The sequence below is a fragment of the Podarcis raffonei genome, chromosome 2, assembly GCF_027172205.1.
Source record: "Podarcis raffonei isolate rPodRaf1 chromosome 2, rPodRaf1.pri, whole genome shotgun sequence".
In the NCBI taxonomy this organism is placed as follows: Eukaryota; Metazoa; Chordata; class Lepidosauria; order Squamata; family Lacertidae; genus Podarcis; species Podarcis raffonei.
This window is the reverse complement of record NC_070603.1, coordinates 56,450,988-56,464,273: the sequence shown is the minus strand read 5'-3', so window position 1 is coordinate 56,464,273 and position 13,286 is coordinate 56,450,988. Positions and strand designations below refer to the sequence as shown.

General features: G+C 40.3%; 2 protein-coding genes across 6 annotated transcripts in view; one reads left to right on the top strand and one right to left on the bottom strand.

The window, feature by feature from the left end:
* The first annotated feature begins 4,652 nt into the window (after window positions 1-4,652).
* On the top strand, window positions 4,653-6,557 carry LEAP2 (liver enriched antimicrobial peptide 2). Its single transcript, XM_053376733.1, has 3 exons — window positions 4,653-4,899; window positions 5,493-5,629; window positions 6,231-6,557. Exons 1-3 carry the CDS (start codon window positions 4,843-4,845, stop codon window positions 6,265-6,267), a joined length of 231 nt encoding a protein of 76 aa, XP_053232708.1. The 5' UTR covers window positions 4,653-4,842; the 3' UTR covers window positions 6,268-6,557.
* A 451-nt stretch (window positions 6,558-7,008) lies between these two features.
* Window positions 7,009-13,286, bottom strand: part of AFF4 (ALF transcription elongation factor 4) — a 52,488-nt gene continuing 46,210 nt past the window's right edge. For all 5 annotated transcript variants that reach the window (XM_053376718.1, XM_053376721.1, XM_053376719.1 and 2 more), the window contains one exon: window positions 7,009-12,597. In XM_053376718.1, the coding sequence (XP_053232693.1) occupies window positions 12,479-12,597 (119 nt within the window). In that variant the 3' untranslated portion in view covers window positions 7,009-12,478. The remainder of the gene's footprint in view (window positions 12,598-13,286) is intronic.

Here is a 13,286-nt window from a genome sequence, read left to right as displayed (position 1 = left end):
CATATTCATGAGCTTATTTATTATTCATGAGCTTTCCCGGGCCCCCCCAATATTTTTTATAAGTCCGCGTCGCTGCAAATGGGTTAGTGGAGACAGGGGCACACACACCCTTATTGCGACCACATCAGAAAAATAATAGTGAAGAGAGCAGTAAAACCCCAATTTTACAGATGAGCTTGCAAGGCTTTTAGCCCATGCTACAAAGATAAATGCTACATGTTGGGATGCGGGTGGCGCTGTGGGTTAAACTACAGAGCCTAGGATTTGCCGATCAGAAGGTTGGTGGTTCGAATCCCCGCGACGGGGTGAGCTCCCGTTGCTTGGTCCCAGCTCCTGCCAACCTCGCAGTTCGAAAACACACCAGTGCAAGTAGATAAATAGGTACCGCTCCGGTGGGAAGGTAAACGGCGTTTCCGTGTACTGCTCTGGTTCACCAGAAATGGCTTAGTCATGCTGGCCACATGACCTGGAAGCTGTACGCCGGCTCCCTTGGCCAATTTAGTGAGATGAGCACCGCAACCCCCGAGTCGGTCACGACTGGACCTAATGGTCAGGGGTCCCTTTACCGTTACCTTTTTACAAAGCTAAGATTCATCAAATTTCTGAGCTATCGGCATCAGATTTTGATGTTACAAGTTACAAAGTGTATTCTTTATGTACCACCAGTGGCGTAGTGTGGGGGGTGCAGGGGGGGCCGGCCGCACCGGGCGCAACATCTGGGGGGGGCGCGCTCGCCGCCTCCGGAGTCACCGAAGAGCCTTGGGTGCAGGCTGTAGCAGAGCCCCATGTTTCGCGGAACCGACGAGCTGTGCGCGCATCCGGGCTGAAGGCGTCCGGCAGGCAGTGGCTCTCAGCGCTCGCCGCGGTCCCTGCGCATCAGGGCCGCGGAGGGCGCGCCAGGCAGCCCCTCCTCACAGTCCCGCCGTTGCAGCTGCTGGGCCATGTTGCATTTTCCTCTCCTCTCTGCCCTCCTCCCCGGGCAAGCGGCGTCGTTTGGGTGGCAGCGCCAGCGGCAACTCGCCTCAGATCACCTGACACGGACCCACCGCCGCCGCCGTGGCTACCTTACCGTAAATACCCCAGCCCAGGCAGCAGCAAGAAGAAGCTGGCAGCGGCGGCAGGTTAGGGGTTAGGGGGCGCAAATTACTTGCCTTGCCCCGGGTGCTGACAACCCACGCTACGCCGCTGTGTACCACCTTGAGTTTTGGACACTAGAGTACAAAAAGTATTCCCTGTTTTATATTAGCTGTACAATCTTGCATTCGCATTTAGGAATGGGAGCAAATTATGTTTCTTGCTTTTTGATATTTGCCCTAGGTAATTATTTATGGATTTTAAGTGTGTGTGTGTGTGTGTGTGTGTGTAGCATGCATAGATATTGGCTGTGTGTACTTCAGAAACACAAAAGTGGAGGGCTTAAGTGTGGCTGACTCTGCAATCCTATGCATGTTTGCTCAGAGGTTAAGTCGCACAGTGCAAGTTCCACCCAGATACATTTGCACCAAAGTCTTTGTTCTTTTTGCACACATTGCACATCATACTGTGTACTAGTACAGGAACAAAAGTTTATGCAATTTAACTACAAACCCATACATTCTGTTCTAAAGCCAGTAAATATTTTTAAAGTACTATTTTGTTTCATCTTATTGTTTGAAAGATTTGTTTGAGTGTTATTTTTATCAACTCCAACTGCAGACTTGCTTTTCTAAAAAGTCCAGTAGTAGGGTTTTGTTTTTTTTTAAAAAAAGACAGGTAAATAATGTAACAAAATAATGTCAACAACATATGAAGTGTTATACAGTGGTACCTCGGGTTACATACACTTCAGATTACATAAGCTTCAGGTTACAGACTCCGCTAACCCAGAAATAGTGCTTCAGGTTAAAACTTTGCTTCAGGATGAGAACAGAAATCGTGCTCCGGCAGCGCGGCAGGCCCCATTAGCGAAAGTGGTGCTTCAGGTTAAGAACAGTTTCAGGTTAAGAACGGACCTCCGGAACGAATTAAGTACTTAACCCGAGGTACCACTGAATACAAAAGATAACTCTTCATATGTTGTTGACATCATTAGTACATTTATTACCTGTCTTTCACCCGCAGGTCCCTGGGTGGGCTATAGCAACTTAAAATTCAGTATTATAAACAGTTAAAACAAGTTACAGGAATAGCATTCTTTTTAGTTTTTATCTTGGTTATTTCTTGAATCAGCCCTGTTGGGTTTCCACCAATCCCATTTAAAAGATAAGGAACTGAAACTGACAGTGACTCTTTTAGAACTCGCTGAGTATAATTTCCTGAACTTAATACAGTTTCACCATCACTTGTCTATTCAGGAGGCAGTACTGTCCCAGTACTTTTGCACTTGACACAATTGCTGTGTGTGTACTCTCACCAGAATTCTTGTCTTTCAGCAAGAGGGTTCAAGCCCTCAAGCCCAGAAACGGTTTATCTTTGTTAGAACTAAGTTACCAAAAATTAAAGAGCCACATGTGAATCTTTAGAAGCTTCAGTATGCACCGTGGAGCAGAGAGAAAGTTTTCAAAAAGTAAAAAAATCTGGGGGGACATTGCTCACCCCTGCCTCACCCTGAATAGACAAATCCTACAGACCTATCCACTACCACCACCTCTGGTGGCTAAAAAAGCTTGATTTAGAAAGTCTGGATGAATAGTTTGGATAAAGCAACACCAAAGAAAGCTTTGCTGTGTTTTCTTCCCTGAAAATGTTCAGCCAGTGTGTTGCACTTGAGAGTCCTATTTGCCAAGGGACAGCACTATTTCTATCTACAGTATTTTCAAACAAGGCAAGATTAGTTTCCTAGAGATTTAATTAATAACCATACTTGGAAACACGTGGACAGAACACATGAAACAGAGTGGACACAATGCTGGAGTCGGAGCTTGCGATTTTGGGGGATGAGGCAGGGGCCATAGGGGAAGTGAAACATTAAATGTTTGTGAACATTTGCAGTTAAGTGGAACTAAGAGAGCCTACACCCAACCCACTGAAAATGTGGCCAGGCATTTTTTGGCATCTTTTGGAGGGCCTGGGTGGGTAAAGTTAGACATATTGTTGCTTATTCATAGTAAATATATTGCATGAGAGACCCCATGAGCATATATGCAGTATGTATATATGTGCAATACAGCGGTACCTCGGGTTACATACGCTTCTTCAGGTTACATATGCTTCAGGTTACACACTCCGCTAACCCAGAAATAGTGCTTCAGGTTAAGAACTTTGCCTCAGGATAAGAACAGAAATCGGGCTCCGGTGGTGCAGGGGCAGCAGGAGGCCCCATTAGCTAAAGTGGTGCTTCAGGTTAAGAACAGTTTCAGGTTAAGAACAGACCTCCGGAACAAATTAAGTACTTAACCCGAGGTACCACTGTATGTGCAATTAGGGGTTTTTGCCCAGATATGCATCACTTTACAGTTGTTTACAATGAATTGCATTTGCCATTTTACTGCCGATTCATTCAGGAGAAATCCTTCTGCAGCTCTTCACAATCCCTTTAAAAAGCCCACTTTGAACAGTTTAAGTATCATCCGCAAACTTAACTACTTCACTAACTTCCTATCAGTTATGAACAAATAAAAAGCACAGGCCTCAAAACTGATACTTGGGGGACTCTGCTGTCTACATCCCTCCACGGGAGAACTGCCCATTTATTCCTACTCTCTACTTCTTGTTTCTTCACCAATACCTGATCCACAAGAGGACCTCTTATTTCATGACTGCTAAGCTTACTAAAAAGTCTTTGGTGGAGTACTAAAAAGGTGGTGGTGATGAAGAGCCCTTCATCTGCACTTGACTCTGCACACTCCCACTGCCTGGTCTGGAAAATTGATTTGTGGGGAAGAATCAGGGCTGCAAGGAAAGGCCTTGGAGAAAAGAGCCAGGCCACAAATGCAATGATTCCAGGTTTTGCAGCTCTTGCAGATAAGGCAGTTTGATCTTATCTCCATTTTCCAGGCAGAGAGAGGGGGCTGAGATGAGAGACAATGGCTTGTCTTGGGGTACTTCCAATGAGTTAATGGTTGGAGATTTCCAACCAGGGATTCATTCCCTTCACCACTGTGCTATGCCTCTAGGTTAAGGTTTCCCGAACTTGGGTCTCCAGTTGTTTTGGGGTTACAACTCCCATCACCCCATCATAGCTAGCAGGACCAGTGGTCAGAGATGATGAGAACTGTAATCCCAAAACTGCTGGAGACCCAAGTTTGGAAAACCCTGATCTCGGTGCTCTGCTAGGAGAGGTTTGTTGCACAGTGTTGCTGCATATTCAGAAGTTATTCCCTATTCAGGCATTGTAGGTTTATATTTTGAAAATCAAATATATATATTTTTTAAAAAGGACTGTAGCCCTTTGGATGGGCATCCAGAGACTGCAAAAAGACACCACCCTCTGGTAAAACCATTGCTTGAATCCTCTCTCTCTTACCATCACCCCACTTCTTTTCAATTAACCCCAAGGAACTGTGTGTAAAAAAAGCTTTCTGCTCTGACCATTGACCCTTTTGCAGGTACACCATGAAACATTGGATGAGATCTAGGTTTTAAAAAAGGAGCTGTTGGCATGTTTGATACATCGATCAAAGTACAAGTGCTGGAAAAGTAAATATATTTAGCCTCCAGGACAGACCTTGGACTATCAGTTTAGTAGACATTAACTTATGAAATCCCTTTGCCTCTCGGGGTGATCTTTGCTCCTTTAATAAGCTGATGCAATACCAATTTGCATCTATAAAAGTCCAAGCAGAACAGCTGGACAAGTATGTCTGAAAGAGACTTAACATCATTTGGGAAACACAATTGTCGTAGGACAGCTATCCAAAGACAATGCAGTGTTTGAAAGTTGTGGCGGTCATCTTCGCTTGTTCAGTCCTGCTGTCTCAGGTAAGAACACTTCTGGTATTTCAATTCCAAACTGGAGGGAGATGCTAGCTTATTTGCATGGCATGCATTTCAGGTGTCTTTATGCTTGGCTATGCCAAGTTCACAGAGACCAGAATTACCAGCCGTATCAAGACAGCATGACCGCTAGCTGTTATTAGCATTCTGCTCATCATTATGCCATGTGTTTTTGGAAGGAGGGTTTGGCTATTGCAAGGACTTTGGAGCAGACATGTTGTGCTGCCACACAGGTTGTGTGTGTTAACTAGGCCAGGCAAAGGCCTGTTTTGCCTTTACTGCAACACAGCCCAAGCTCTACTTTTGTCCCATAGAAATGAATGTCAACCAGTAACTTGTACTGGAAAGAAAGTAAAACGGTGTACTTAATGACTCCAGTGAGTTGTGTATTTTTGGATGTAGGAAGTGTTAGGTTTTGACATTCCTACTGGTCTGGAGAACGGTTGTGCAGAAACAGCAATAAACAATAGCTTCCATATAGAAATGACTTCAGCCAAATTCTGCAGAGAATCAGGAGGGCTTAATAGCTAAATGGACCTCAACAAAATATATAACAGCTGCCTACAATTCTGTTTCAGACACACTGTGCCCCTCTGCATCCAGAAAACTCTCAGCTATTAAGGCCAAAGAGAATGACACCCTTCTGGAGAGGGATCTCAAGACCGATTGGAGCAGCGTGCAGGGATAACAGTGAATGTGCCACAAGACTATGCAGGTAATTTCTATCTCACTCCTCGAAATGAATTCCATCATGCAAGGGGCAGCGATTTGAGTCATCCTGAAGAGAAATGAGGAACATATGTGACTCTTTGAGCTTCCAAATCCAGCAAAAAAAAATATTCAGAATGATAGGAATTGCAAATCTAGACTGTCCCATTTTAAAATGAATAAACTTTAAACTACACTGAGCCTTTAATACAGTCTAGATTATCTGGAACATTTTAAATATTGCCAGATGAATTACCATAGAGATGTCAACTGTGAAAATAGTTTAGGATCAAGACAGTAAAACACAGACTAGTCAATAAAGCTATTTATATTTATGCTAGTCATTACACTATTCCCTGAAAATATACATCAACTGAGCACCAAAAACTAAAAGAAAAAAATATTTTCGGTGTGCTGTTCTAAAAACAAAATTACTCTGTGCTAATGAAATGTTTGATGGTGACACTATTTGCTCTCCCCTTAAGACGAATACCAGACATCGATCAGTTTTTAAAAAATAAAAACCATAACATTTAACTTTGCTTTCATATTACAGAGCTGTATTAAAGTATATTAATTCCTCTCTGTATATTGCTTTTATTTTTCAGAAACAAACACTGTTCTTTAAGAGTATCGCAGGAGTGATTGTTCACTAAGGTGAAGAAACTGCTGCTGCTGCTTTTGATAATGCTCCTCCCTGTTTATTTATTATCACCTCTCCTGAGATCATGTGCTTGAAGATTTTCAATGAAAGCTTCTGTTGTATGGACAGCTACAAAGGACTTCAATGTGTCAGAAGCACATTTTAATTTAGGCTACATCTTTCCATCATCAGTCCTTTAGAGGAAGCTAAAGTAGTTTAAACCAATCTTATTTTTTGTACTGTTTATCATGTTTTTCTATGCAAGACATTAAATAGCTGTTAAGCAAACGCACTTTGCTATGTGCCTAGTATGCCAGCCAAAAGGGAAAGCCAGTCTGGGAAGATACCCTGGAAGTACCCTGAGCAAAGCTGAACTATAGACCTTTACCATTCTACAGGAGCTAAGGGAATGATATAGGTTTTCCCCCATTAAATCCTCAAGCAATTATTCAACACTGGTAAATCAAAAAAAGCATAAGAGCAATAAGCACCTCGGTACCACAATTGATGCCATCTCTTTTACAATGTTTGCCTTTCAAACTTTAATTGTGTGGTGGGGAATGATGTAACTGGCTTAATAGTAAGGAATGGGTAATTATGCGCATACTGGAAACATAAAATGGAGTTTTCCCCACTTGGAACATATGGGAGCAGCATACCACTCTGCCCACTCATCCTCAAAACAGAACAATTCTTTCTGAACCAATGTGTAATGCTCTTGTAGAAAGGCCCATACAAAAGGATTAATTCAAGCACAGTGCTTATAAAGTTTAATACAGAAAATCTATTTGATATTTATTAAACTTAGTTTCTCCAGTTACAGTTTTGCATTGTACAAAGCATTTTAATGACACAGTAGTTAAAAAGATCTTTACAAATTGAAATGTGATACCCTTTTCTCCAAATATTTAATTGCCATAAATTTGTTTAAAAATACACATTAAACGCATATTTCAGACACTAAACTTTCTATAATCTCAATACCACAAAATACATAGATATACTATACAGATGTGGGGGGGAAATCTAGTTAGTATATAATACTTTGCTCACCATTAACATACGTGAAATGCACATACTGACTTAGAAATCCTAATTTGGAGCCCCAAAGTACCCTTTTGAAATTTCAAATATATTGCAAAGTAAAGGGGGGGATCACAGTTTTGTTTTAAAAGTTTAGTTTTGGTTGAAAACAGATGACTAATACATTGATAAGTAACAAAATGTATAAGACATGGACATGTCATGTACAAAGCATACAACAGAGAGCCATCCTGCCAATCATGTTCAGTACCAAGCTGCATGCTCAAGAAGGGATTTTTTTATATTTTTTAATTGATAAGCCAAAGGTTAAAAACAACTTCCCCCTCCCAACACATTTGCCCCCAAAAGGAAAAGAAAAGCCACCTTTACCAAGTAATTTCAAATATGATAAAGGATCTTTAATAAATATATAAGCACTTTATCCTCCATATACAAAACTTCTTAAAACCATTTAAAAATGGAACCAGATACATATGCCAGCAACTGTGCTTGCAGAGGCTTTTGGCCTGGCTCATGTAGCCAAGTTCTATGTTATTTTAGTGCAACCATCTTGGAATGTTGGCTGCCAATACTGATGTGATCTATGAGAAGGAAAACATCTGAGCCCAATTTGCCAGCACCAGTTCTGTTCGGTTACATTACCAGAAACAAATGTGTGGTCAATACATTTACACATGGAATTGGGAAGACAAGCCAAAATTAGATCCACTTTGACAATTAATCTGAGCGGGAAGCAACAAAATGTCTTCGGCTGAGTTTGCTTAAAGCCTCGATGAATCGGGAGAAGCCATTTTGTGAAAACACTCGGGTTTCTACAAAAGTCTCGACTCCAGTGAGAATGTTACAATCAACCCATTTCCCATAACTGCTATTTTTAAAATGCCATAAGCACCCCAGTACCCACCCAAAATAATGAAACTGATTTCTCATACTCTGTACAGTTAACCTGCATTTTCTAGGTCTTGGGGGAAAGTCGCTGAATAGAGCACACTAGTAAAAGCTTTGGCTACACTCTGTTGAAAGATCTCCAACATTAACTTAGCTACCAAAAACCCAAACTTCCCACAATACTGATTTCCACTCAATTTAACGTCATTCTGTCCTTGACGCAAATATTTATGAAATATTTGCCATTCTGGACTCTGCCATATGGTCTGGTTGTTGCTTACTTCTTGTATGGGTAAAATGTATTCAGACTTGATTTGCTCAGGTCCATTGAAACCCCCTTAATAAAAAATACTGCAAAGTTTACAGTGCAGGGAAATGTTACTATATATAGCAAAAGTAGTCTTTCCCGATATTTGCCAGATTTGGCAAGCTTCGTGGTTATCTGCCTACAGCTATGTCTTACTTGCCTTTGGCAATCCCTCCATTATATCCAGACTCCCTACCGGCTGTGGCTGCTCATAACACACACTACAGGGTTTCTCGTGTATAAAATCACAGCAATCAAGCTTCAATAATCTAAAAGAAACTGATAGCACTCCAGCATAATATGCAAAGTTTATCACCATCACCAAAATGAGGATGGCTCAGCACTCAATAAATATATTGATATAGTCAGCTGTACTATAACCTAACACAAGTATAACAAACTTTGGACAGACTTGAGTTCATTCATTTATATATGTATGTAGATATATGTATTAGAAACATGTATATTACAAATTGCATACTGCTGTCAAAGGTCAAGAGCCACTTGCTCTGCTTTACAGCCAAGAGATTTAAATCATATTGAACTGAACACGCTGGGTCATCTTAGTCTGGTACCCTGAATGTTCATTTAAGATACAAAATGAAGTAGCTAAGTGTCAACAAGGTCAGTGTTTCCTAGGCATTTTATTAAGGGGATCTGCCATCAGAACTGATCTTTAGTTTGGGGACATGCTAGTCAGAATCGACTGATGAAGTGAAACATTTGTAGCTTCTAATGCTACAGTGTCTCACCCACTCACTGCCAGCAGGCTGGTGAAACACCTAAAGAATTCCACTGGTGGATCTCGTGCCACCGTTCATGAATTGCTCTCCTATGACCCTGCAACTTTTGAGAGAAAATTCAGAATTACTTGAACACCTGAGCAAGCCTAGTCCGACTATTAAGCAGTTCTAAAAGGCTCATCACTGGGATACACAGCAACATTGATATGTGTGAATACACAACCATAAAACCCCTTATTCCAGAGTTTCCACACAAAGACAACAGCACAATGCCAGTGCCAGTGCTCAAAATATACACATAATGCATCTTAAGGGCAGATGTTAAGCTTGCTTTTGCTCTTTGAGAAGAGAAGGAAAAGCTCATGATGTGTTTGCATTTAACAATTAACTTTGGCAAATTACTCATGCACTTTAGAGACAAAGGAATTCCAAATTCGATGGCCTTTTGAAATTTTGTCTACTCCTAATTTAACTGGTTGGAAACTGCTAGACAGTTTGCATTCATGAAGGAAAAGAACTGCTCATATTTAGGAAATACAAATAATACCTCTGGGAGGCATATATTACAAAAGATAATGCTTGCTAGCTTAGGTATACATTTAAAACTACAGAGGCCTTGCTAAATTATTAAACATACAAATGTCTAGGATTCATCTGAAGAAGCTTCTTTAAAAAAAATCCAATCTGATATAGAGTATTCTACTTCTGAAAACAATGTTTTTTTAAAAAAACGAGAGAGATTTTCCCACTGGCAGTTATGGTAACTGGGTACAAAACCAAGCCAAATCACCCTGCTGATCACTGCAGCACTACACAGCAAGTGAGCTTGTAATCCAACTCCTGCTAACAGTGTAGAGGCTTCGGTATGATAAGTGTGCCAGGCACTTCTGAATGTTAAGGAAAAACCTATCCATTGGATCTGAGTTAGCATCTGTGCTGTACCTCTTGGGACCAAAGCACATGAAAACGTGCCCGCTTTAAAACTGCTTCACGAGACTGGTACCTCTACACAAGCAGCTCACATGAAATGGACCACAGAAACCATTTCTTTTTATTTTTTAAAAAATAATCTGAAACTCTCTTAGTCTGTGTGCCGGGCACATACACAATAAACTGCTTGCCAAGGAAGCGGTTTAAAGAAGGTTCCATATGACAGCAGTTGTATTTGCACTGGCCAAACAGCGACACCAAAAGAATATGTAGCCATTTAATACATCATCACCCATTACTGCTTAACTGAAATTCAGTTTGCCCACAGTAAATCATCCTAGGCTGCATCATTTTCTCAAATATTGTTTGATTTATCATCTTTTGTATGCATGGGTGCGACTTCGTATTTTTCCCTCCACTCTTACAATGCATTCTTGTGGATAAGAGTGCAACAGTAAACAGCATTAATGATTGTGAATACAGAACCAAGGGATAGTTGATTTCATCGGAAACAATTCAAAGTATCAAGGTAAGAGAACCTGTGCATTCCTTGAAGTACAAACCATCCGAACACAAGGCTCCGTTGACTATGCAAGCTATAGTTTAGTGACTATAATTTATGAAGTTTCTCAACGTCCCAAGGACACACTGCAGTACTAATCAATGTAGAATTCTATTCCTTCTTTCAACGTTCGCCATCATTTTGGCACATAGCTATACAGCTAGACATAAATTTAGTGCAATCATTTTCTTGAACATGCACATTTACATCTGGGGTAGGGTTCAGGGACAAGGGCAGGTAAAGCAGCATTCCACAACCCCACACTGAGAGGGGTTCAGAGTTTGACTCTAACGAACAACCAATGTGTGTATTCTCAACAAATGACAGCCACTAGTTATCAGGAAAAGGAAGTGGAATTTTACCAAAGTACTGCAGGAGACCAACTGGATACAGTATACCAGGTCCTAAGTGTAAAACCTCTTGTAAACAGTATTCAAAATCTTCGTCTAAAAAGGCATAAGGCACACCAGACATGTTAGGGATGCTAAGCAGTATTCTTTTCGTCAGGCAGGCACCTCCTATGGAAAGGTGCTCTGGTTAGTAACCTTAAAGCAGTCACTTAGAATTCCACGCATGATTTTTGGTGATCACAGTTATTTCCTTGAAAATTAAAGATTCTGTTCCCATCACAAACACTTAACATTAAGGAAGGTGTCATAAAATGGGGCAAAAGCAAGATTTTAAATCAACTGGACGTTAACAGTTTAAAATGTCCCTGTAATCATAGGTCTACTCTCAACCCCATGTTGCCCCCTGCGTACACCTAACCATGAGAAACCCAAGGGTGTTTAGTTACTGCTCACATTTTCTGATTTACCACTGGAAATGGACAAGCATCACTTCCATGTAGGAGTGAGTTAGTGGCTTCAGTGTCTAATAAAGACAAGCAAGGAAACAGAGGCTGCACCAAAGCACAAGATTGTCCATTTGAAACCATTTCTGGTCTACACCTGCAGACTGAAGCTCAATTGTGAGACCCACATCACTTTGATATTGCATTAAATGCAACTTCCTGGAAGGTTTTCATATTATTAGTGTTAAGACGTGTTTTGAAGCTAAGTGTCCATAGAGATATTTTTTTTACATCTCACTTAAATAAAATGGCTTAATGTATAGAACAACATCCTTGGAACTTAGTACAATAATAAACCTGTGGCTGTCATTTAGGGGTTTAACTGAGATATTCATGAAAATATGTCCCTACACTTTAGAATCTATCAACCCTGACTTTCTCTTACAAGCTCTACCACCACAAGACATTACAGAATAACAAAGCTCACAAAATACTTAAATAAAGTGTCTACATTTTATCTTCACTAAGTACTTGATCAGGTAAAATTTATAGGAAAAATTGCTAAATCTTAAAAAAGCCCAAAAATAGAGCTTTCAAAAACAAATTAAAATAAATATGTTTTAAAACAGATTTGTTAGGCATAATTACTAGAATTCCAATCCAATTGCAGCTCAATGAATCGATCTTACATTAAAACGTTGCAGAGTTTAAACTATTTTTTAAATACCTTAAAAATGGAACAACTGAAAAAGTTCATTAACATGATGGTTGGGAGGTTCTCAAACACATGATGCTGGGAGACACATGAAAGCATTCCTTAATCTCAGTGTCCACTAAGCAATGCATTATGGCAGTCTTCCTTATTTTTTTATGACACAGTGTTGAAAAAAAATCAGAGGCAGCAAGAAAAGTATCTTCTATGCTTTAGATTTCTTCAGTCCAGTTATCACTTGGCATCCAAACGCAACCAATGCAGTCCCTGTCTTGTGTAACGTACTAGGTCTGTCATGACACTTGCATTAAAGATCAGAGGGCCCATCACTTTATCCAGTTCAGCAAAGAATTCTGCAGAAAAGAAGAAGCAACCAGATTGAAATACACCTTTAAACAACATATTCCCCAAGATTAAAACGATGGAAAATTCACATTAAAATTGTATTTTTTCTGACTGCAATGCTAAACAAAATAAAAAAGCACGGAATGGGAACTTTGATTCTCTGAATCTCTTAACTACTCTTGCAGGGATCACGCTCAGTCAGAGAACCTTTCCGGGCTCTGAGCAACTGCTAACTGATTTGTATGCTGGGGCATCTAAATCATATGTTTATTTAGTGATAGTAGGGTAGAAATCTTTCAAGTGCAGATAACTGAAGGTTTGTATAATAAGTGTTCACAGAGTGGGATCTTAGTGTACTTTAGATATAACAAAGTGCTCAAAGTTTCATATAACATTCAAACAATACATTCTAATATTGGTCAATTTTCTCTAAGCCTCAGAACATTTCATATACCTATATAGAAAAAATATTGATATGTGTGTGCGCATGTGTGTGTGTGCGTGCGCGCACACACACACACCCTTTCAACTGAAGATCTCAGGACAGTTCACAAGATAAAAATATAGGATAAAAGCACAAATAAAAGGTTAGAATACGAAACTATAAAACCCCCTCCCACAAACATATTTAAAAGGCCATAGAATATTAATCAGCCAAAGGCCTGGTTGAAGTGGAACGTTTTCACCTGGTGTCTAA